Here is a 24,575-nt window from a genome sequence, read left to right on the forward strand (position 1 = left end):
CTGACAGAATACAAGCACCAGCCGTGAAAAGCAAAGCTTACCCACACCACCTATAGCTACTGCTTAAAAGCCAAACTCTGGGTGCATTTTTGTCTGCCTGAAGGCAGGCTCCTGGGGTGGGGTTCCAAGTCAGGGGAGCATTTATCCCTGCTTGGCAGCACCCTGTGCTACCTGGGCACACTCGGGATAGCATGCAGTATTTTTTAGACACACCAACTCCTGCTGATGTGTGTCACTGATCTTCAGATTATAGTTTCCCAAGTACACATTAACATGACAGAGTATAAATCTATCATGTAAATAATAATCAAGTTAATGGTCTCTGTTAGTATATCATTAACATGACAGGCTGCTAGCCAGTTGTTGTCAACTAACACTCAGCAATGCACAGAACAGGAGAAAGTCATAAACTGTTTCCATGATGCCACCAGGGAAGCAGGAAAACTGGTTAAAAGATTAAAACAGAACCCGTAACAAAATGAAAACACTTCTAAATGTATGATTTCACTGAGAAATACTAAAGGTTCTTTCAGGCATCAAAGTATGGTGAATGTCAAACTGGAAGAGAGAGGGTTGGGGCTTAAAGTGTTATCAGCAAAGGAAAAGTCTCCTATCTCTGCACTGATGAGGTGCCACAAGCGAGTGCAGGCGAATTGGCATGAGAGGCCTTATTCTGGGCTTGCAAATGCTACATAAACATGGAAATACACATCCAGTAATGTTACTTAGTGGCTATGGTCAAATGAAGGCTTATATCAGTCTCATCTGGGAAATGATGCAGTGGTCATGAAGTTGTAAGTTCAAGTGAAAAGCAACCACAAGCATTATTTCTGTCACAGATCACCAAACAGCTTGGAGACTGGCCAAATGCTGCACATCCACTTATTCACATTAAACAAATGCATTTCAGCTAAATATTAATTCTTCTTCTTAAGAAATGGCACTGTAAGGGAAAAGCCTCTGGTTGAGAAGCAATGGCTCTCTTGTAGCATTTAGTAGTTTATACATCAACTTTGTAAAATTCCTCCTTAAAATACATGCAAACAAGCAACAAACCAGAATCATCTCTCAAGTTTGTCTTGAGGAAAAAGAAACCAAAACCAACCACAACAAAAAAACCACAACACTAAACCAACCAACCACCCAAACAAACAAAACCCCCCAAACAACAGTTACCCAGCTATCTTGACATGATTATTCAGCACACCTGCACCTGAACTTAGGTGTTCGTATCAGGCCTGAACACACACCACAGTGCAGCCCTAGAGAGGCTCCTATCTCCAGCCTCTAACCCAAGGCATCTCCCTCACTCCATCTCCCCAAGGACTAGGGTGGCAGCTTGGGGACACAAACCAGTTGTCGGAGCTGAAAAAATGAAATGCCATGGCCAACAAAGGGAACTAAGGGTGATTAAATAAGGTCTGGCTGGCTAAGATATGTGAGTAATTTTGCATGACATGAATATCTCTCAAAGCTTGTTAAGTGCAAATATGCCCAAAATAATGAAAACCCTCTATCAGACATATTTTAAGTCAGGAATCCTAAGGTGTAGTAACACATGATATTCCTCAGGGCAGTCAAAATGAAGAATCTGCATGAAAACAGGAAAACATCTTAAGCATCTCTGCATTATGCAGACATGTATTCTTGTACTGTGGGAATATGCACAAGTGAATATACAGAGCCTCTCCCATTGATGTTGATGGGATTTGCTTGATGAACACTCCACAGTCCAGGTGGAAATCATACCCTGTAGCAGCTTCATCTCAAACAAAAAGAAAAGCTGCAGCCCAGTGACCTTTGGGAAGAGATCCCACTGCCAAGCAAGGACTGCATAGCACAGACTATGAACTTACTCTTGGTAGTACTTATCTAACACACAAACAGTGATTACAATATGTAAAAACTAGTATCAAACTAATACAATCTTTGCAGTTGTTCTTTGAAGTGAGACATCCAGCTCTCACCCTTTGCTTATCATCTAGAGTTGGTTTGTCCAGCACAAGGTATTGGACAGGCAGAAACGAAGCATTGCTCCGAGCTCTCTGCAAAGGACCAGTACAGACATTCTGCACAACCTGTGCAGATTGGCAACAGGAGCAGAATCCTTCCAGGCTCGTAAACTCTAAGCACTTTGGCTTTTGCCTTTGCAAACAAACCCTTTTCTCTTTTGTTACATGTAGCTCAGTCAGGCATATGGGCTTTGGTAGATACGCTGTCAGTGCACAAAACAGCCAGCCTGGTTTCACTTACTTTTTAGAAATCTATTTTCTTCCTTTTTTATGTCATTAGGGTTTTTTTAATCCATCAAGGAAAGCCATGTGAAATCTCTTATGCTGTACACAGACTCCAAAGAATACATGTGGGCTGTGACAGGAAACTTAGTGTAACATGTACGGAAAGTCTGTATGCTTGTTCAAATAAAGGCATCTGGAAATGCCAACCCCATGATGGTGCCAAAGAAGCCCTCTTCAGCCCCAGGAAAGTGCGAGCATGCCACCATATCAAAGCACAATGACATCCAGGAGGATCCGATAGCTGATTAACAGCAGGACTCCTACACAGCTATTTTTGCTTAAACTCAAGACAGACCTGAGGCTCACGACAGAGTAAAGGTTCCCTGGGGTCTCTGTAACTCCACTGATGCCCTGGAGTTACATTTTTAAAAAACCCCAGGCCCCAGGACCCTGCCCACAAAGAAATACTCAGATGTTCCCAGTCACAGAGGGCAGGCAGGGCCAAGCAGGATGGTGTCTTTAGATGGTGGGCTGAAACCACACAGAAGTGGCCGAGATGACTTGGAAAGGTCCACAGGTGTGGTAGGATTGCTGTACAGAAGGGTCTAATGTGCATTCATTGAACCTGGAATAGATGTAGAGGCATCTACCTAATGAGGAAGAGTGAGAAATGAAAGGAAAAAATCAAGCTACTTTTCAGCTGGGCCCTCAAATCAAGCTGTCATGGGGTCTCCGCTCCAACGAAAACCGAGGCAATAATAAAGGTCTACCAGAGACTGCTAGCCACCATTTCATTCTTGCAAGCTCTTATTTTAAGCTTGGATTCAAGGATCGGCATTAAGAAGTCGGCATTTGCTCCTATCACCCCAGAGAGGCAGGGAAGACACAACTGTATATATGCAAAACAGGTATGAACTCTGATAACAATACTATGCCTGTAGGCAAAAACTGACTTTTTAAATGGCAGCCACTCTAATAATGTTAGCCTAAGACCCACCCTTGCAGGATTTTCCCCTGCTTAGTAAAATCAGGTTACACAGTGACAGGCAAGGAATCTGGTCACTGGCAATGACAATGCTATGCATGCTATCCCATGTGAAGGTGGAAAAACAAAATCATAAAATTTAAAGGTCAGTCCAATTAAACTACAAATACATCTGCTGTACTGGCATGGATGGGTGAAGCGGCACTTTAACCACAGAGGCAGCAAGGGGCAAAACCAAGATCTGTTCTCCAAAACTCCTCAGTCCCAACCAGCAAGAGAGCCCAGGCCTTGGCATGCCTTCCACACAGTGCCTATAGGGAATGAGTCTAAAGTAGAGGTCTAAGAAATGTGCAGCAGGCCATGCCTATTCTTTACACTTCTCTTCCTTGTGATTACCAAGAGAAAATGCAGAACAGGGCTCCCTTTACAATCACACTTGAGGCTCCTGAGGCCACAAAGTCCAGCTCCTCAGGCAAGCACTTTGGGAGAGCCTGAACTGGCCCAGCAAGCTGTGAGGAGCTGCGCTGAAGCCACCCAGCTGTGTGGTGGTCTGCCACTCCTCCCATCACACAATGGCACTGCTGAGTCTCAGGGCACATCCTAGGAAGCCTTGCATGGGCACCACAGCATGCATAACGGTTGAGTCTTTGCAGCTAGATGAGCATTAATTATGCGTTGTACCAAAACCCCAAATGCTGGGGCAGCATGAGCAAAACAAATGCCAAAGAAATGAAAAATATGTCCAAAACTATGACAGAGCACTCCGATACTTTTCATGTGATACTGTCAATTGTCTCTCATTGAAGATCTCAAATACATGGGAAGAGATTACAGAAATATTCAAAGATACAATATTTGTATTTTGAATGTTAATTTCACACAAAGGAGTGTGCATGAGGGAATGTTTATAATCAGCACTCCAATAAACTCACAAATGACTCTAGTATTTTATAAGCTTGTTAGAAACAAATCACTCCCTTAGCTTATATTTACTTACTGATGAATCATAAAAGGCCTCAATACACAAAGAGTAAATTCAAAAATGTTTTCCTCTTGTTTTATCTTCTATGACAATATTGAAACTCTCCTGCTCAGGCTGTGATTTCTAACCATGGCTCTCCTGGTTTTATGGTTAAATATCAGTTTCTCTGTAGAAGTAGAGGCAGTTTTGAACCTCAGTTCCTGCCCCCAGATGCACTGTAAACCAGTTGCCGTGGCCTAGAGCTGAACTGCAGTAGCTGGAGTTGCCTTCTGCCCTCATGCTGCCTGGAGAGGCATTAGGGCAGCATGGTCAGCTGCACAAATTTACACAGCAGTGAAGGTGCATTCTGAGTGCTCAGTCTTAACAGGAAGAGAAGACCTGCACGCCTCCTGAAGCAACAGATAAGACAGCAGAGCCAAAGTGTACAAAAGGAGATCCTGCAATATATTTATAAACCTGCAACAATCCCAAACAGCTGGATGAACTGCAAAATGCTTCAGCTGGTCTGTAAAGGCACAAGTGAGGTGTCAATACAATATAGGCCCCTATTACCACCCAAACACCCTTCACTCTGTTGGTGCAGCCGCCCCATAACTAACCTCAGTTGAAAACCCCTTTTAGCCTATTTAAAAACATCAGGGTGTTTTCATGCAATGCAAATCATGCTTCAGCAGACACTGTAACACCTCCACTTTCACCTTCCAAACACTATTAGTTATACACCAGTTCAAACACATTCTATTTGCGAGCACAGGAGACTGGTACAAGCCCCTGACTCCTGGCAGTAGCCATGCCACAGTCCCTATGCCACAGTCCCTATGTGTGCCACAACAGCTGGATTTCAGAAATAACTGCTTCGTAAGTCAGCAAGCCGGATTCATAAGCAGTAAGTAACAAAAATGGACAGAAATGAGACTTGGCAGAACACTGCCTGGAACCAAGTGCTGTGTGCAGTAATGGGAGAGGTGGGATACTCAACTTTGTGCTCTTATTTACCCAGTAGAAAGTATATAGGGAGATTTTAATGCAGGTTTTTACTTAATGTACAGTTAAACATTACAAAACCATTTTATTGTGGTCTGTAAAGATGATCTATTTACAGTAACTGAAAAAAATCACACACCACATTCAAGCATAAGTGCTTGCAGTAGATACACAAATGCAGAGGGCTTTGTGGAAGTAAATGTAACACAGGCCCTGTTTCTTCATGCAAAGGCTTCAAATGAATCTTCTTCATCATTTAAAGACAAGACTATGGATGGAGCTAGCTGGATACCTGTTATTTTGGTAACTGCATTAAGTTATAGAGGCAAATAAACACAGCCAGGCCTACTCACAGACGTGCCATCCACTGGCACTGCCAGCAAGTGAGGCTGGGAAATCTGCAGCAAGTTTGTATCTGCTCATCTGGCTCCTGTTGTGGGAGACCACAGCAGCTTCTCCTGAGATCTGGATGCAGTTTCTGTAACCTGCCTAGTTACAGGCCTGGCCTGGTGCTCACCACAGGACGCCATGCATCACTGCAGTATTGCAGAATACATCAACAAAGGTTGCCTGAATTTGCACAGCCCCTGCTATTGTTGAACATGATTCAGGCACGTATTGAGCTGAGCTGATTAATTATGACACACACACATACCTTACGGCATAGGATTCACATTTTCAGAGTGAATTAAAATTTCTACAAATGTTAATGGTAGCCACGAGAATAATATGTTTTTAATTACTTCACAAGGCACAAAGCATTGTACAGGAATTTACTCAGGGCTCCAAAGCCATGTGGCACTCCTGCAACATCTGCAATCCTCTGGAGAGATAGAGACCACCAGTCATGGAGCTCAGCTTCCTCACCCACTGCACTAACTAGCAGCTGAAGCAAAAGGAAGGCCCATAGGCAGCGTCCCAAAGATGCTGCTCTGCTGTGCAGGCAAGAGATCTGATGGAGAAAGCTTGGGCAAAAGAAGGTGGAGGGAAGCTCTCCCAGCATGATGTCATCCACTGCCATTGCCTGCTCTTCCATACTCTCCTATGCAAAACTGCCTTTGCTTCAGACTTCCCATTGCTGAGTACAACACAACACCTGCAAAAGCACAGCTGCAAGGTTCAGCTGTCCCAGGCACAAATGTGTTTTAAGAGTGATGCTTGGGTTCAAAATTTCAACCATATAAGCCAGCAGCAAGGTACCTGTGTGTTTCCAGTGCTCAGCTTAAAGACCAGCACCCCATATGCCAGCACACGCAGGGGGCTGCTCAGCCCCCACTTCTTCATTCCCAGGTAGTGGGGAGGGGTAGGGAGCTATGGCATTGTTCAAACATCACCACTTTAGGGTGAAGAGAGAACAGCAGACTAATCCTCAACTGTTCAATAAGTTTCATGTCTAAAAGGTTGGCAAGGAACAAAATTATTTCTGAGAGAGGAAGAAAAGGATTGTGAGCATGTGAAATGCTAATGACATAGGAAAGAAATAACTGAAGGAAAACCCACATAGGACATGTCAGGATTTCACAAGGAAAACACAGACAAGATGCCATGGTGTAAGTCAGACACTTCAGTGCTGTTCAGCGTGAAGTCATTGGGACTTTCCCTCTGGCCACGGGGTTGCAGTATTGACACCGTAGCTCCCTTTTTGATGCTACAGAAAGGAAACAAAAAGATATACTTTGAGGTGGTGAAGGGAGCTGACAGTCCAAATGACCAAGTACAGAATGTGCAAGTACAGTACCATCTAGGGCTCTCCTTTCAGTCATTTTTGAAATTTCCCTGGAAAAGACTAGCTCCTTTAACTGTGAAGCAGGAGCTTTTCTGGTATTGTTTCTCAGTTAAATACATGACATTTTTGAGCCCAGTTTGGAAATTTGAATAGAACAGAATAGAATAGAATAGAATAGAATTAACCAGGTTGGAAGAGACCTTCGAGATCACCATGTCCAACCTATCATCCGACACCACCTAATCAACTAAACCATACAACCAAGCATCCTGTCAAGCCTTGCCCTGAACACCCCCAGCGACGGTGACCCCACCACCTCCTCAGGCAGCCCATTCCAGTGGGCAATCACTCTCTCTGTGTAAAACTTCCTCCCAACCTCCAGCCTAAACCTCCCCTGATGCAGCCTGAGACTGTGTAATTTGGTAAGAGTGGTATGCAGTAAGTACAGGTGAGTAAGTTATGACCATGTGTTAATGAAACACAAGAGCCTTTCTCTTGTGAGAAGTGGTTGCTGGTTTAAGACAAATCACCAAAGAGGAAAAAAAAAAAATTGTCTGTTGCACCAAGGCTTTATTACCAAACACTCCTGCTAAGTGTGTCTCCACCAGAAATTGCTGCATCAAAGGATCATTTCCTGTCACATATTCAATGATTTTCTGTACTGCATCTGATCTAGAAAGAAGGGATTCACCTGTGCTGGGCAGCGATCAGGATCATGCAGCAGCTGAAGCATCTCATCAGTTTTCACAGTGAAAGTAAGCCCCAGCCCAAGCACTGGGACCTGGATCACAAAGCGGACTGCAAGACCTGGAACAGCATTTATGCTGTTCTTTGGCAGATGCTAAAGCCCACCAGCATCAGCCTATTCCTGATACATGCAAGGAATGTCAGAGGAAGAACAGCCCCTGTGTTGCATGTTCATTTGCTCTGCTGGTACATTCCCCTTTGGCATGCACAGGGTTGCACTGGTGCAGTTACTCATCCTCTGGCCCTGTTGCAGCAGGGACCATCAGTGGCAGCCAGCACAGGCAGGCACAACATGAGAATACCCCGCACCTGCATCTCTGACATCTGGAACTGTATGCGAGCTCAGGTGCTGCATCTCCAATTATTACTGGGTCTTCACGCACAGGAACAGAGTTTGAATAACCAGTGAAGATTTTAAGCGTTTTCATTGCACCATTTGGCTTCCTTTTGCTTTTCAAACCAAAGGATGTATTAATCAATGAAGATTTTTTTAAAGAATTAATTATCACCATCATCAAGCCAAGCTCCCCAGTGCCTTGCTGTCCAGCACCTGCCCAAGTCCCCTTCCAGTGAGGAATCTGCCGTCTCTGCACCATCTTCATGCTTTGGAGCCTTAAAGCACTGTTAAAATCAATTCACTTGTACAGCTGTAGTATTCATCAGATTTTTACCACCAGGATTAATGTTATAAAATGTCACTTGCTACAGTAAAATTTATCAGCATTATTATATACTGTAGAAACTGCCACCACAGACAAATGCATTACATTAAAATTTTGTCTAGAGCTCCCTAGAGGAAACATTTGCTGCAATTTGTATAACAGTTTATATATTTATGCTATTTAATGGTACAAAGCAATAATTATGACTTCATTCACTGATAAGCAACAGCATTCTATAAATCAGATGCGGATTTCGAACATGCCAGCTTTGTCAGTGGCCTACTACTTGTAAATTATGTTGCTGTTAAAAAAAAAAAAAATCTAAGCAAATATGAGTTAGCAGCAGGAAGCTAATAATGTGCCTCCAGCTGTTCCAGTTAACCTGCAAATGTGGCCATCTGCACCTCAGGAGAAAAAGAAAAGGAGAGATAGAGGGAGGGAGGAAAAGGAGAGAGGAGAGAAGCTCTCACCAACACCAGCACAAAGCCTAGACCCCGAGCAGTAGGAATGACCTTGCTCCTTATGACCAGACAAGCACATATTTAAAATCAGAAAAGTTACTAAAGAATAAAGGACCTTTTCTCCCCTAGACCCATGGAAAGGGGAGGGGGGGGTGGAGAAAAGGAAAAAAAAAAAAAGAGAGAAGTCTTTCCCACTGCCTTTTCCTCAAACAGGCTGTCTTTCACCTCTGGGGCTATTATTTACTGCATTGCAGGTTTGTCCAATGAGCAGGTTTTCCTTACAACTTCTGCCTTTCATTTTCACTTTTTAACACCTCTTCACAGACCCATCTTGTATTATTAAAAAAAAAAAATATATAGTGGTCATTGTAATAGATTTCTCCCTGCTTCAGACAATTTAAAATGGATCTGCAGGGCACAAAGGCTGAACTATCAAACAAGACCAAAATTCTCAGATAGAAAGTCACAGATCTTGCAGTGCACAGCAGCTTCACGGGGATGAGGTGTCCTTAGGATGTGTGAGTAGTGTTCACTCAAAGATCATTTTATAAGAGATATCTGTGGAATCTGGGTCATGAGGAACTGTCACAAAATATTCCCTTTGACATTCATCCACACACTGAAGAGAGAGTGGCTGAAAGTGCACGTCCTGTACATTGTTGCACTTTGGTAATTTGACAGACAGCAGTTTAATACTAACAGTTCTCCAAGATCCTTGTTACCAAGGGCTTCCCAACACCCCTCCTACATAAGGATAGGGAGAGCCTCAAAGGATTTTTTGTTTGTTTGTTTTCCTAAAAAGTCTGACTCTGTAAAACAATGAACATAATTCATGTGTAGGGTACCAGGGCAGGGAGGTCAGCACATCTCACCAGAGTCATGCTGGTCCTCCTTGCCTGCACTGGTACACAACTGGTAGCACAATGTGCTACCAGTCTGCTTCTACCAACCCAAAAAAAGCCTCGTTCTGACACAGGTTAACAAAGCAGCAGTTGGCCTTGTGATGCTGAAACAGACTCAGGGATATCATCACCCTTAAACTAAAAAATTCAGCCAGCTTCTTCCAAAGTTAAGCAATCCAGTTCTTTTGTTTTCTTGGTTTAGGTGGGCATCAAGTTCATAATTTTAATGTTAAAATCCTCAATACCCAGTATCGAGCCCTGCAGACCCTGATCTTGTGAACAGGCAGTGTGAGCACATCACAGTCACGGAACACGAGATCTACATTTGAGCAGTGCCATATGACCCAACAGTTGTTATTAGATTTTCACCAAGGAAACATGATTTACCTTCATTCCAATTTTTGTAACTATAATTCATACCAATGCTAACTCCATTTACAAGGATTTATAGCTCACTTGCAAGATTAACTTGGACATACATAATCACAAAGGAACAAAACCAATTTTTTGTCTTGGAAATACTGAATCTACTTTAAACTGATCAGCTGTGATAGTGTCAGGGCATGTGCGTGTGCTTGAAGACTCCTTTAATGAATTTCTCTATTTAAGAGTTTTGCAACCCACTGTTTTTTCATGTTGACTTGTTCTTGGTATTTTCAAGTGAAATACTTTACCCTGATGGCACATGCAAGCAGTAACTGCACATCTTCTCCAAACATTTACACTAAACTTTGGGGACTGTTGGTGGATATGATAACAAGTGTGATTTGCAGTAGGTTAAAGAACCAATAGTTGTACACTGAATCAGTAAGTTACCAGTATTTACCCACTTCAAACCACGTTATCAATGCAAAGTGTCAGCCACATGACCAGGGAAAGGCATTGGCAATCTCTCCAGGGGATAAGCAGCTTTCCAGGTAAACCTTTCAAAAAAGTATTTCATCTAGAAATTGCCACATCTTTAATCGTGTTTGCAGTAATGCTGCACTTTGCAAACCACGAATGTCTGCAAGAGCAAACAACGTATGCAAATGCTATATTTAATGGGACAATTTTTGCTATAGCATTGCTCTGATGCTTGATGAAATCCCACTGAACTACACCAAACATCAGTTTCATCCATTGGTGTCTTCAGAGGCAGATAACAAGTAAAGCCGGTAAGCATCCACACCAGTATAATACATGTTCATGTGCCCCTTGGCCATCGTCAGGACTGGTGACGTGTAAGTCAGGTTACACAAACTATGCACACCCACCTGCACTGAGCTCCTCAGATGCTTCATCTCATCAAGTTTTGAATGCTCCTCTCTGAAAGGAATCATTTGTCTACCTTCTGTCCCTATCTGTTCACTGCTAAAATAGCACTAAAAATGTATCTTAGATATATGCAAATATAATATTCCTCATTTATTATGAAACCCTTTTCCATTGCCTTAATGAACTAGGAGGGTCATGTCAGACGGACTCGTGAGCATTAATAACAGGAGAAAGAAGCAGATGGAAAGGGAAGAAAACAACTATTTGTAAAACTATTAACAAAAATGGGATTAAAACATCTTGCTCTAGAATCCAAACCTACATATTTAATCATTTGTTTAATCTTGTCAGGACACTTCTGCTCCCCTCCTGATGCTAATGTGGGTAGCAATAGCAGAGAACCATGTGCACCCCATGCAAACAAGCAGCCCACATCCCTCGAAGACATCCACTGCATGCAATGCTCTCCTGACCTCTTATCATGTATGTGCAATCTCCCTCTTATTTCTCAACTCCCACTCCTGACACTCCACAGGATTTCGCACTGCACACTGAGAAACCAAAGAACAATTCAAGCAAGCCCTGAAAAGCTAGCAAGAAAAAAAATGTGTCTGGAAAAATTTAACTCCCAAATAGGTGGCATGAGAAAGGGCAAAGGACACTATCAAATGGGAAGCATTCCAGTGTCATGCTAAAGGCATATAGACACCACGTTTGCATCATGCAGGTGACTAATTCAAAACACCACACTCATGCGAAGGGCTGTGCATGTCTGAGTAACATTTCTGGGGCAATCTGGTTAAAGGCAAAATCTCTAGAAGCTCATACAGACAGTGCTGTGACATGTTCATTCTCTCATTATTGACTTAAACAGTCTGATTCAGAATTATTATGCAAGCAGCAGAAATGCAGAATTACTTTTTAAATAGTATTATGTGTGAAAGAGAGCAAAAGTTGATAAAATGCGTTAAAGCGACTTGGACAATGCCGGTTTACATAGCTCTCCACAGAAACAGGTCTGCTGAACTACAACAGCTAATTCTGACGAATTACAACACATCATAACTAATTCCTGCTGTACAAAGGAATCCAAGCAATCTTGCAATCACAGATGAACTCCACTACTTAAGTACATTGGGATACGTTTCACAGAGTCAGCCGTAATTTTCAGCCTCCACTTTGATTTCCCCTGCCTTGGTGGGTTCCAGTCAGACCCTCAGTGTTACTCTAATGTAGCTTTTTTGTGGTTTTCATATGAATATTGTGTCAAGGATCTGAGTTATTAAGAATGACAATACATTATTATTGCAGCAGGGAAATCTCCAGAGCACTAGAAGTAGGATTTTGAAAACCACAGTCAAAAATCAATAGTAATTCACAAGAATTCATAAAGGAAACATGTCAGTCAGCACCTTTGAATACAAATCTTAAATTTTATCTTAAGCAGATTGGACAAATGCAAGTCATTTAAATATGACAGGGAAGGAGATGAATGTGCCCCAGCTTTCCAGGCTACAGGAGCCTTGCTTGGCTGCCCTAGAAATGCCCAAGATACCCTTGCTCTTCTCTGCCGGAGCCCTGGGGTCAGCCCCAGCCTGCTCAAGCAACGCATCCCTGAAGGCTGCATGGGCAAGGAATATGCTGCATACTTTGACACCACCTGCACCCAGACTCCTCCCTCAAAAGCAACTATTCAACAGGATGTAGGAGAAAACCAACTCATCTGCACCCCCTGACAAATGTGATAATGAGAAGAAATGCTAAGAATTGTACAGGTGATCCTTTCACAAATTCACAGCCAAACATACGCTTGCAAGGTAGCTGGGCTGCTAGCTACCTCCAGCAACAGGACTGGATACTGCTTGGATTTGAGTTACACAGCCCAATGTATCCAGAAAGTTAATTAATTAAACACTATGTTTCTATATGAAGATGTCCATAAGGTGAACACAGATGGACAGCCTTTGCCATCTGAGATGTTGCCCAGGGACGAGGTACATCAGTAATGGACTCACAGCTTATTCTCATTGTTTAGCTCACTCACCTATGCTCCAACTTTGGAAGAGGTTTTCAAAAGAAAAAGCAACTGCAAGGAGCTCAAGATGAATGGTCTTGCTCTCTTAAGCAAGAGTTTGTAGAGGTGCTCAGAGGGAGAAAGAAATCTTTCTCCAGATCTCACTCTCCTGTACAATTTGCACAACAGAAAAGCTGGGTTTGATTGACAAAAGTGGTGAAGTTACAAGCAAAGGAAGCACACAGTGATTCAAGTCCAAAACTGGTGAAGGACGTTAAGGCTTGGTCAAACACCCTCAGTACCTTCCTACAATCTCTGTAGACTGCATGTGTTCCCACTGCTACTCAAAAAACCCACCTCAAACACCTGATTTTGGAGGGGTAAGGCCAGAGGACATAGCTCTGATGGTGGTACAGGGTTTTCAGTTCCTACTCAGGAGACTTCACAGCTGTTTTTAAATGGAAGTACATAGCATTTCCTGGCTGAGTGACACAGGGGCACCACTTAATAGCCAGAGAAGATCTGCTGGAAACGGTACTGAGGACTTCCACAGTGCCCAAAGTCCTCTGACCTCAGCAGCATTTCTTATTGAGGCTATGGGGAATGCTGCTAGAAACCACAGCAGTCTTTCAGGGCAACCACGAGATGCAGCTTACTGTATGTGTGCTATTTATTATGCATATTATTTATTCATTTATGTAGATCAGTAGACTGCATGACCAAAAACATGCCATCAGCAATGATGGGCATCCAAGTCTGCAGTAAAGGCTTCATCCAAAACTGGTTTCAGCCATCAAAAGATTTTTTACCGATGCCAGAGAATCTTGGTTCAGGCCCTGAAGGCATGGAGAGGAGCAGCTTTTACTGCAGTAGTCACCGCAGAGATAGCTGAAATCTCCTGTACAATGGCTCTGTCACAGGTACTGCAGGAAGACAAATTCATTTAGGGAGTCCTATTGATACTTGATTTGTTAGATCTCAATTTCAGAGCTCTCTGAAGGGCACTGTTACTATATTACAAAATCGTTTAAGCTTACAGTCACCATCCTATTGGATGTACCAGTCCAAATGCAAAGGATCGGATCTCCATATCCTTTACTGTGCAAACCGGTACTGAAGCACAAGACAATTCCTGTAAAAGCTTTTTATGCATGGTTTGTTTTCAAGCTAAAACCAACCAACCAAACAAATTAAACAAAAAAAAACCCCACACCATCAATACTGACAGCTAAAAATTAACCTCCTAGCACATACTGCTGCTCCTCTGTGCCTCCCCTACACTGCGTACCTATTTCTTCCCGTGACAGCAGCACCCACTTTGAGAATGATTTTTTTTCCCCTCCATCAGAGCAAATTAGGAATAACCTCACTAAAGCCAACACTGCTACACTGATGAAAAAAAAAATTAATCAGCAGTGAACTTATACCCTGGGATTTTCTCAAAAATTTGACAGATCTGTTAGTACTGAATCCTCAATCTGCCCTAGTTACTAGATGCAACTTGGAAGGGCATTGAAAGGACAATAGATGTGCTGGTATCTCCTAACTAAAGCTGTAACATATTCTGACAAAAGTAACATATTTAGGATATCCAAAAGCAAAAAATTCCCTCAAATCTTAGTGTGAATATATTTTTTGCTGAACAGCTTGTTCTCTCTTCTTTAGCTCCCACAGATGGACTCCCAAATCTAAGATGTCCATTGTCAATAAACACTGTGTAAATACACACAAATAAAGGGGATCAGCCAAAGGAGCTGCTTGCAGTTACTGCCTTATCCACGAGAGAGCACAGTAACCTGAGCACATCCCCAGCCTTTTGTAAATGCCTAGTGTATGTACAGAGCACTGTATAACTCAAAAATTATAATTAAAATGTCTTAGCTCCTGTATTTATAGTAACATTTAAACTACTGTGCTTTCTTGAAGTCAGAGTCATTTACTTGAGAACAGCACACTTTATGGTGAACAGATCTTTGAAACTATACCACGGGGATATGGCACAGCCACATGTAACTCAATATATGTCAACAGCTGTAAAAATATTGGTAGGAGAAGGGAAGAAAAAGCCATGAGCACAGATCAAGTGCCCCGTCTCTCACATCTGACTGTTTTCACATTCTCGCTCACTCCTCTCCTCCCCACCCCCCCCAAATAATTGGGCAATTTTGGTGCAAGCTGTCATAAAAGCCAAGGCTTCTTTGAGGTTGAATGATCAAAAAGGTTATAAATGAAAATGATTTCAATGTTGGAGGCCTAGTGAGTGACCAAGGCACTTTCTGTAGCAGAAGGGTTTGTTCTAATCTTACCAACTGCACGCTTTCGTCAGAGCATATTCCTAGGGAGTTCACAGCTCCCCAGGGTGAAGCTAGAGTAAATTCTGACTAATCCCCTCTGCATACAAATGAGCCCCTGGTAAGAGAAACTGCAGGGTCAGGCAGCTTATGCACAGCACCGATTCTCCAGGTCTGTGCCTTCAGCAAAGCAAACAAAATGGCAATATATTTTGATTTTTATTTTTCCAATGGGACAAGGTTCCTGAAAAATAAAAGCTTAAATCCTAAAATGCAGGACAGGCTGAGGAAAGAGGAAAGAGCACCTCTCCCCTCATGTGTCCAGGCAGCAGGGTAAACAGACATCATCAGCCCTCCGAAAAAAATTGATTAACATAAACTTTTGCTTGACTAAGGCAGTGGTGGGCCTGAGCTACAATGTAATGCAAAAGGAACATGGCACAAAAGAAAATATTTACTAGCCTATTACAAAATAGCAGCATTGAATCCTGCACCTTCATTGGCTGGCATCACCATGTCACGACACTATAGAGCACCGAGTCATTTATATTCATTCCCTGGCATTTCAAAGAATCTTTAAATGTTAAATTCTGCACCTATTTGCTGCTTTAAAAGTCTTAAGCGTTGCTTAATGCAAGATGTGATTAATTTTTCCAGCTGCGTGCTACTTAGTCACTAAGCATATATTTGTTACAATTATGAACTCTTGCTAATATGGGATAATGGGTTGACAGAAATTCTTTTGAAGCAATTGGGTGTATTGCAGAGAGAATTACTGGAGCTGTTGGCACTAACACCACAGTGCCAAGGAACAGAAGAGGATGAGGGGCTAGAGTTGTCCCGTTTAAAAGTGGGAGAACTTTGCTCTCCCGGGGATGTGTTTTGGGCACTCAACACTCACTGGGATCCAACAAAGAGAGCTCCTGGGGAGAACTTCTCAGAGCTTTTCTCTCCGCAGACCTCCAGAAAGTTGCCTACATTCTGGGTACATACAGAGGCTGGGATGTTCACACCCTGCAACCATTTAAATACAAGTCAACAAAGATACCATCTTCTGACCTTGCATAGAGTTGTACAATATGGCATTTTCAAATACTCACATTTAATAGTTATAGGGCCAAGATGTATACTGGTTCAATTTTATAGTCTCAAATCTGGTTTTTCTTGGAGACAATTCTTCAAACTATAAAGACAATTCAACCTTAAAAGCTCTGGTTTAGATGCCTCCCGATCATTTAACTTCATAAGCTAATAATTTTCTAATGCCTTTTATTGGTGTGTGTATGCTTAAAATTGATTCATTTGAACCTTTCAAGCTCACCTTAAAACTTATTAGCTAAAGTAAATGCTCTTAAGCAATGTCGTGGTATTACAAAATAATCTAACCAACCAAACCCAAAATATTGGCTGAGGAAACACTGCTGAATAGTCAATCCAACAGACTTAATGTGCCATGGGGATGGATCTGCATCAAGTCTCTGCTCTGCTTCAAGGCAAACAGTCCTCAGAGAGCATGTGAGCAGTGGGCAGTGCAAACCCTGGCACCTCTGTCTAGCTGTGCTCCTTTGTGCCCCAGAGGAGAGGAGGGGAGGGCTTGCATTTGAACCCCTCACAAGCTCTGGGCTGGGCTCCCACTATGCCTCATGTACCCCACTAATCTTTCTCTACCTTTTTTGTGCTGGGAGGCTACAAGCCAGAAATCCTGCTGCAGTTTAAATAAAAACCCAAACAAACAAAAACCCAATCAGACCAAAACAAATCAACCAACCACACACCAACCACAAAGCAACAATCACTGTAAAGTGGCAGCACTTCCTTCTACTTGCCACGACACAATTTTAAGTGTTTTGCACTACACTTCAGCCATATTGCAGTCTATAAAAGGCACAACTGCACTGAAGGGGGGACTATGTACCACTCCATGGAAAAAAAGTCTCCCATCACAATCAGGAAAGCACGTTATAGGGATGACCTTCTGACACAAAGCACAAATCTTTTTACGTGCTTCTGGTATTTATCTCTTCTGCACTCCCAACTCATTTTTTAATTAGACAAACTCTCATGAAAGTCAACAAGAGTTCTGTCTGAGAGCTGGCTTGAAACGTAATTCTAGGAGCAACACAGAATAAAACATGGTTCTAGGTAGACACCAAAACTGTGGAATCTTTGGAGTTATAAAATTAAGCACTCTGGGGTGGGGTAGAGGGGGGTGGGGGAGCTGCAGCAAAAGCTCTGCCATCTCCCCCAGGAGAAAATTCTCAGCTCTTCCATCTGCAGACCCCAAGGCACCACTAGCAGTAACGCACTGCAGCTATCAACACATGCCAGCACCCAGCCATGTGAGCTGGAAAAGGATGAACAAGAATTAATAGTCAATCAATGGCATAACTCAGTGACATGCCATTAGTGAATCTAACAGTCATTTTGACATACCACTAAAATGCCCACACAAATAAGTAGAGATCAGTTTCATAACCTATCTACAATACATGTTCAAGCATAATGTTTAAAGGAGAAACTAATGGCAATATATACAGCGTGAAGGAAGGTTTCTTTTTGTTCCTTAAGTAGACTGAGGACCAAATAATTAAACAGCCTAGAACACTATAGCCAAGAGTGTTCTGTCAGAAGGCTAAGAATCAAAGTGGATGTGGAATAGAAATGTATAGCAGCACACACTACACACTACTTGTTACACCCATGCTTTACAAGGATGTACATATTTAAAATTCTGACAGAATAAATGAGGCTCCTGAGTGATCCATACGGTGGATCTTCCTTTAAAAAGGCAGGAGTTGCTGAAAGCCAAGTTCTCGCTGCCGAATTCCTGGACACAGTTTTCAACTATTCCAATCAAGCAGCTCTGTGGTTGGGCTGGGATTTCAAACTTGCCACAGTATGAAGTCCAGTTTGGGCTACATTCCCTTCCCTCTCTCAGCTTGATGAAGGCTTCCCCGCAAAATCAAAAGGCTTACTGTCAAGTTTTCGATTGGTCTGGGCTTCATGCTATCATATGTGTGGTGATGGCAAGGAATATGAATGTGGCTCTGGCTCCACCATGGGGCCTTGAGGTTTCGTCCAATTCATCCAGGGACCTTATGAAAGTAGAGCGGGTCTCTTTTCATGTATATTCCGACTGCTGAAATTCCCTAGATGCACTGCAGTGTGCAAACGCGGTGTAAAAAAGAACAATAGCTTGAGAAAAACTGAGGCAAGTCTACAGAGTATGCTTAAGATAAACCAGCCGAGCTAATGCAAAAAAACCTGACAGACATTCTTCTGCATTCATAGCTTAATGAAAACAAAACCTTTTAGAAGTGGAGAAAGCTTCTGCATACTAGCAAATCCAGAATTGCCCTGTGAACTTGTAAAAATTGATGCAGGTCTCCATGATATAAATACACAATATTCAGCCCCACAATGTGCTCAGATGACATTAGTGAGCTTGAAATACTACAAACCTGTCAAATAAATCCCACAATGACAACAGCCACCCCAGAAAAACAAAACAAAACCAACAAACAAACCCCCCAAAACCAGGACACAATGAAGAAAAACCCTCCCCCCCAACACATTACTTTTGTTTGCACACCAATTCATTCACCTCCATCTGCCTGTGTCAGGAATTGTTCTATGGAAGGAATACAAAACTGCAGTACAGTACATCATCCTAACCTGAGTGACAAAAAATTCCTTAAGAACTCAAACACTTCAAGTAACAGCTGCTAAAAAGTAATCCTTTTTTAGGCTGCTGTTGTTATTGTTGCTGATAATACAACGTCCCTTTATAGAAAAGCAACAGAATGGTAGAAAGGTTAATTTCCCCTGTATTCTGTAGTACAGGTCTGAAATCACATGACATGTGATTTAATTTTCCTACCAAGAAACTTTGTAATGCATGCATTTGTTGCAACCACATTTACTAAACACACTCATCACATCAATTTCAAAATCACAAGTACAAAATGATAGTCCGTGTTTGGCACTTCATCTGTTTAGGTACTTAGCTCTTTACAAGTGCTTTATGCATTTTTATGCTAACACTGGACTAACTTACTAACCTTGTTCTGTGAACAGCAGGAAGCCTTACTAGTCCAGGAATTTTTCAAGGGCTGGTAAAGGTGACTTATTTGACTCTAGCTGCTAGAGGCCTAGCGCACATGTGTGTCACACATTCACCAAGCAAGACAATACTGAGTTACCGCTTACTCCACATAAAATAGGAATCCAACATCTACATGTCCTATTTGCCACTGTGGTGATTCACAGCAATAGCCAAATGCAATGTTTTCTCTTTTGAATTACTTCTTCTATACTTAAGGGCTGGTTACCAAATTTGCATTAGTTCTATTCTGCCCCACAAGTGAAAACCATCTTTTACTACTGTTAACGTGAATAAACAATATTAAACAACAGGATCTATATGAACAAATACACATATGCATAGCCCCATAGAAGAGTATCACCTCCAAAATGTATATATTAAGAATCTCCATACTAGAATGAATTCAAGTATCAAACTTTAGATCTAAGGTTTCAAAGAAAACTACTAGTTCTGTTTTGACTGTTCTGGACAATCACTGTTCTGCCTACACAGCTGAAACACCAATATTTATGCTACAAATAGATTTCAGTAGCTTCACTACGCCTTTCAACTCATTATATACCTTCATTTATATATCCAAAATTATCCAAATTCATATACAATAAATAGGTTTATGCATGCAAATATTCATGTTGGGTGATGCTTAAAAAAGCTGGATAGTTTAGGATAAGTGAGGAAACTAGAACCAGACATCTATAACATTACACTCATTAATTACCATTAGCTATTTTTTAGCTGAAGAACTCAAGTTCTGTATTTTATAGGATCCTTTTCCCAATGAGACTGCTTTTTCAGTAACCAAGAAATTACCCAGTGTTGTCATATAGGTTTCAATGGTATCACGATAAATCCTTATGGGTATACTCTGCTTCCCACTCTGATCCTTTCCTTTCTGCCAAGCTGGAAATTCATTATGCACTATACATGAGAAAGGAAGCAAGAGGGCACACTTTCAAATTCATATCACACATTTCTGATAAGAATTGAAACACTGTATCTGAACTCCTACAAATTATTCATACCACACACTAGATACAGACAAAATTCAGTATTTTAAACAAATATTTTTGAATATTTCATTTTAAATCAACCAGAGATAAATCTGGTTTGGGCACTTGCAGGCAATCCTGCGAGATAAACAGTGGGCTAACTACAAATAAGGAGCAGGGCCAGATTCGTTGCAACTGTACAGGCAAATTAAATGAAAAATAGGTACAAAGCTCCTCAGAAGCCAAAGTATGTCAATGTAACAATATAATTAATTCATATTCTTTGCTCAGATTTTCGTGAATGACCCTCTGCATTAAATATTGAGAAGCCACTTGCAAGCTGGTGTACACCAAGGACAAGAAAGATACTCTTGGTCATAGAAGCAAAGAGGCAACAAAAAAGCACCTTTTTATTTATGTTACTAGGATGAGACATGGTCAAACAATTGTGTTCCTGCAGAGAAGCAGTGATGAGCATCAGAATGGTTTTGAATGCACTGCTGCTATTCATGGGGTCGAGGGGTAGGTAGGTGTGCTCACAAGACTTCCTGAACTTGCCGTGCTAATACGGACCACCACTCCCACGGTAAAGACATACCAGGAAAGAGAGGACAGGTCACAAAGATTTCTGTCCTTATAAATATCTCTTTGATAACTGCAGATGTATACAAGCATGCTCCCTGGGGAACCAGTTACACTTTAAAGTCAGTATCAGTGAAAAGCAATTGTATGAACTGATCAGCTTCCCTCACTCAGACATGCAACAGCTCAAGAATACTCCTGTTTCTTTTTCAGGGAGACAGAAAAGTATGGGGGGGAAAAAGGATTATTTTTACAGCACCACCAAGTAACAGCCTTTGACTGGACATGCCTATTCTTGATCCTTGAAAATTATCTCCCTACCTCCCCAAGTGTCAGGCTGTTGAGGCTTAAACCCACTGTACAGCTGATCTCCTGCCTATATTTGATTAATAACCAGATGCCTTATTTTAGAATGTAACTTTTCTTTAACTTATATCTTTTTCTTCAGTTTTCAGTTGGAAACTTGGCCTAAATGACAGCTGTGTAGGCCTCACCCCAGCTCGACTCAGCAGGAGCTCTAATGTACTTCATTCTGGGGCTGGGAGCTGCTTTTAATCTATCAGCACGACTCCGCAGCTGCTGTAAGCTAGCTGAAAATTGTCTGCATACACAGGGTTTAAAATTTTGTAACCCTTTTGGTGCAACTTGCATTTAGGCAGGAACTTGGAAATGCAGCCACCAAAGTCTCTGGAGAGTTAAAGGAAAGCTAGAGACAACAGTCTGCGGGGCTCAGAGGGCACGGCAGAGACCTCTGTGCAGATCAGTTTTCCTGAGTTCACAAGTTCAAATACCAATTTCCAGTAACTGTGTGAATGGATTTAGCCTTACTTTAAGGCTGACAATCACACTACAAGCTGGGCAAACAAATATTTCTGCTTTACACTACATGCATTTAGCAATTAAAACCGTCTCTGTGTATTTTTAACACTGATTGGCCTGTAGCTTGCTGCCTGTCTTTTATAGCTTTTAAGAAACTGAACAAACACTATGTCCTCTTCCAAGACAGCGTGCTGCAGGGCAATCACTTCACATATGCAAGAAAACTTCAAACACTTATAAAGTAAAATGCAACTGTGTAGAAGTGTTAAATCTGCTACTGCCATCAACAGAAACTACACATAGGACAGTAACCCAGCGTCATCTATTCCAGTGGGACTCAGAAAGGACGGATATGAAACTATTGCCAAATATTTACACTTAACAATTCTTACAAAATATCCTGAGTCCCTGAGGGATTAAACATAATCTCACAGGTCAACAACTACCCCCACCAAAAACTCTAAACATGGCTGCAACATGTTTTCACAACACTTTACTGTGGTCACTGTTAAAAAGTCTTGGTGTTGTGTTTTTTTGTTTGTTTGATTGGGTGTTGTGTTTGGTTGTGAGGTTTTTTGGGTGTTTTTTTGTTTGGTTGGTTTGGTTTGTTTGGGGGGTTTTGTTGTTTGGTTTTGGTTGGTGGGTTGAGGGTTTTTTTGTTTGTAAAGAAGCCGCAAAGAATGTCCTCCTGCTTGCTGACCACGCAGCCACAAGCCTTTATGCATCAAGCATAGCAAGCCCCACAGTCAAACACTGAGGGCTCACCTAACATTTTAATCAACTCTGGGCCAGATGATAGGGCTGTAGAGCAAACCCAGGAATAAAAACAGGTGACGCAGAGAACTGCAGGAAACAATCCCAGAGAGCTCCACCACCCCCACTGGGTGGAACAGCCTCTTTCCTGCCTGCCCACAAGCACATTTCCTTTGAATACACAAGGCCTGAAACTGCTCCTCCTTTTCTGATACACTGCACAGGGCTCAGCATGGAAAGGTTCAAGCATTTGCACAGAGCACAAGCAACTTCATAAGGCTGCATGGCCCTCTCGCCAGGCCCTACCCAGCGGAGTCTTGCAGGGATGTGGTGCTAACCCTCCCACAGATTGAATTACAGATAGACATGGAAGAGTTTTCAAAGATCTTCAGATATTCAAGTTGCTAATAACTTTATCGAGACTTTTACAAGCACATCTCCTAAATGAAGAGTATTCCCATGCTAATTTCCCACCCTCAGCACTGGAGACAATAAACCAAAACAGTGAAAATCAGAAGACGTATTCTGTGTCCTAGTAATTACTGCTTCTCATAAGAAAAAGCCTGTTGCTATGTATTTTAAATTGTTAAATACAGAGCCACTGTGGGCTGGAAAGTAGAAAACAGGAGTCTGGGGCATTACCTGCTGCAGGATGCCCTGAAGGAGCTCTCTTCCTGAGGAGGAGGCTTCACAGCCCTGGGCTGGCAGCTGCACGGTCCTCATGGACACTCCATATATTTTTGGCAGCATTATTCTCCACAGATTCGAGGGGGCCCCTTCTTTGAACTGACTTTGCTTTTTTTTCCTGTTTGCTAACTTCTTTTCTTCCTCACCCTGTGTGTTAATTTCCTTTCTCCACTGAGGTCACTTGGGTTTGCCTTTGTGCCAAATCCTTTTGTTCCAGTTGGTGGTCTTTTTGGCCTGGTTGAACCTTTATACTTCACTTCAATTTTTTGTGTGATTTCATTGTACGCCGCTTGTAGAGTGGCCAACAGGTCCATTATGAAGGTATTAAATTCTATACAGTTATGTGCATGTGTACACAAACACACACCTTTTCCCTGCAGCTTACTTCCTTCTGCAGCCATCTGTAATGGAGCAGGGTCCTGTGCCATGGAAGCTTTGCCTTAACTCCTCTGTTTTAATGACTATGATCCACAAGGAGCAGTAAAAACAGACAGCATGGTGCCCAGTCTCTCAGCTGCCAAATGTACGCCACACTCCAGGAAAAGAAGCTAGTAAGGTAACATTACCTAAAACTCACCTCTGTTCTACCTACCAAAAAAATTTCCCTAAGTGCCCACTAGCTTTTGGAAAGGACCAGAAAAAAACCCCTATCCTAATATCAAGAGCCAATTCCAAAATCTCAGATTCCTAGAAGAATTGATACAACAGCAGCTGTATCTCTTTCATTTGAGTAATTATCATATAATTAAGTGCATGAATTACAAGAGAGCCAAGGCATTAAATTAAAATATTTAATGCTTGTAAATCTGAAAATGATTACTGTGCTGATGTGCAGCTACCGAGCAGTGAAGCTAATGGCAGCACGACAGTACCACCAGCCTCCCATTATTCTGTTGGAGCTGAGAGAAGGCAACAGAATTTTGGAAATCTTTTGCTGAGGAGCAAAATTACCTTTGATTCTTTAAACCTAGCAACTGATCCTTAGAAACTGCACACCTAAGTACTGAAAGCAAATGAGAAAAGAAATCTCTGAGCTAAAATGTAATGGTTTATCTCACAGATACATAGGGAGAATTGCAAATGAAAACATCTTGATAAGAATCTTACAGAGAGCTGAAGAGAAGAGCCATTCCCAGCATTTTCTTTACAGTGGGTCATCTTTCATTACCCAAATTCAGCTTCATCCAAGCTCATACAGCAGTGTGCAGGATGGGACTTTCAGCAATTCAAATAAACCAGATTACCAGAGATCTCTCCTCAAGGCATTTTCATAACTAGACATCTGACAGAAGAAATCCTTGACACTACAAAGTTTAGTTCTTGAGATTTGGGGACAAACTGTATGCATTTCCCTAAAAAAAAAAAAAAGTTTTATGTTAAAATTCTTTTCTA

The 24,575-nt window shown here is 41.9% G+C and overlaps 1 protein-coding gene across 4 annotated transcripts in view; it reads right to left on the reverse strand.

Moving 5' to 3' along the window:
- Window positions 1–24,575, reverse strand: part of ZNF423 (zinc finger protein 423) — a 231,561-nt gene that overhangs the window by 31,982 nt on the left and 175,004 nt on the right. The window contains exon 7 of one of the 4 annotated variants that reach the window (XM_054170103.1): window positions 24,426–24,535. The exons of the other annotated variants lie outside the window; for them this stretch is intronic. Coding sequence (XP_054026078.1) covers window positions 24,441–24,535 — 95 coding nt within the window. The 3' untranslated portion in view covers window positions 24,426–24,440. Of the gene's footprint in view, window positions 1–24,425; window positions 24,536–24,575 lie in introns of those variants that run through there. 4 annotated transcript variants of the gene reach the window in all.

Source organism: Dryobates pubescens, chromosome 19 (genome assembly GCF_014839835.1).
Source record: "Dryobates pubescens isolate bDryPub1 chromosome 19, bDryPub1.pri, whole genome shotgun sequence".
NCBI lineage: Eukaryota > Metazoa > Chordata > Aves > Piciformes > Picidae > Dryobates > Dryobates pubescens.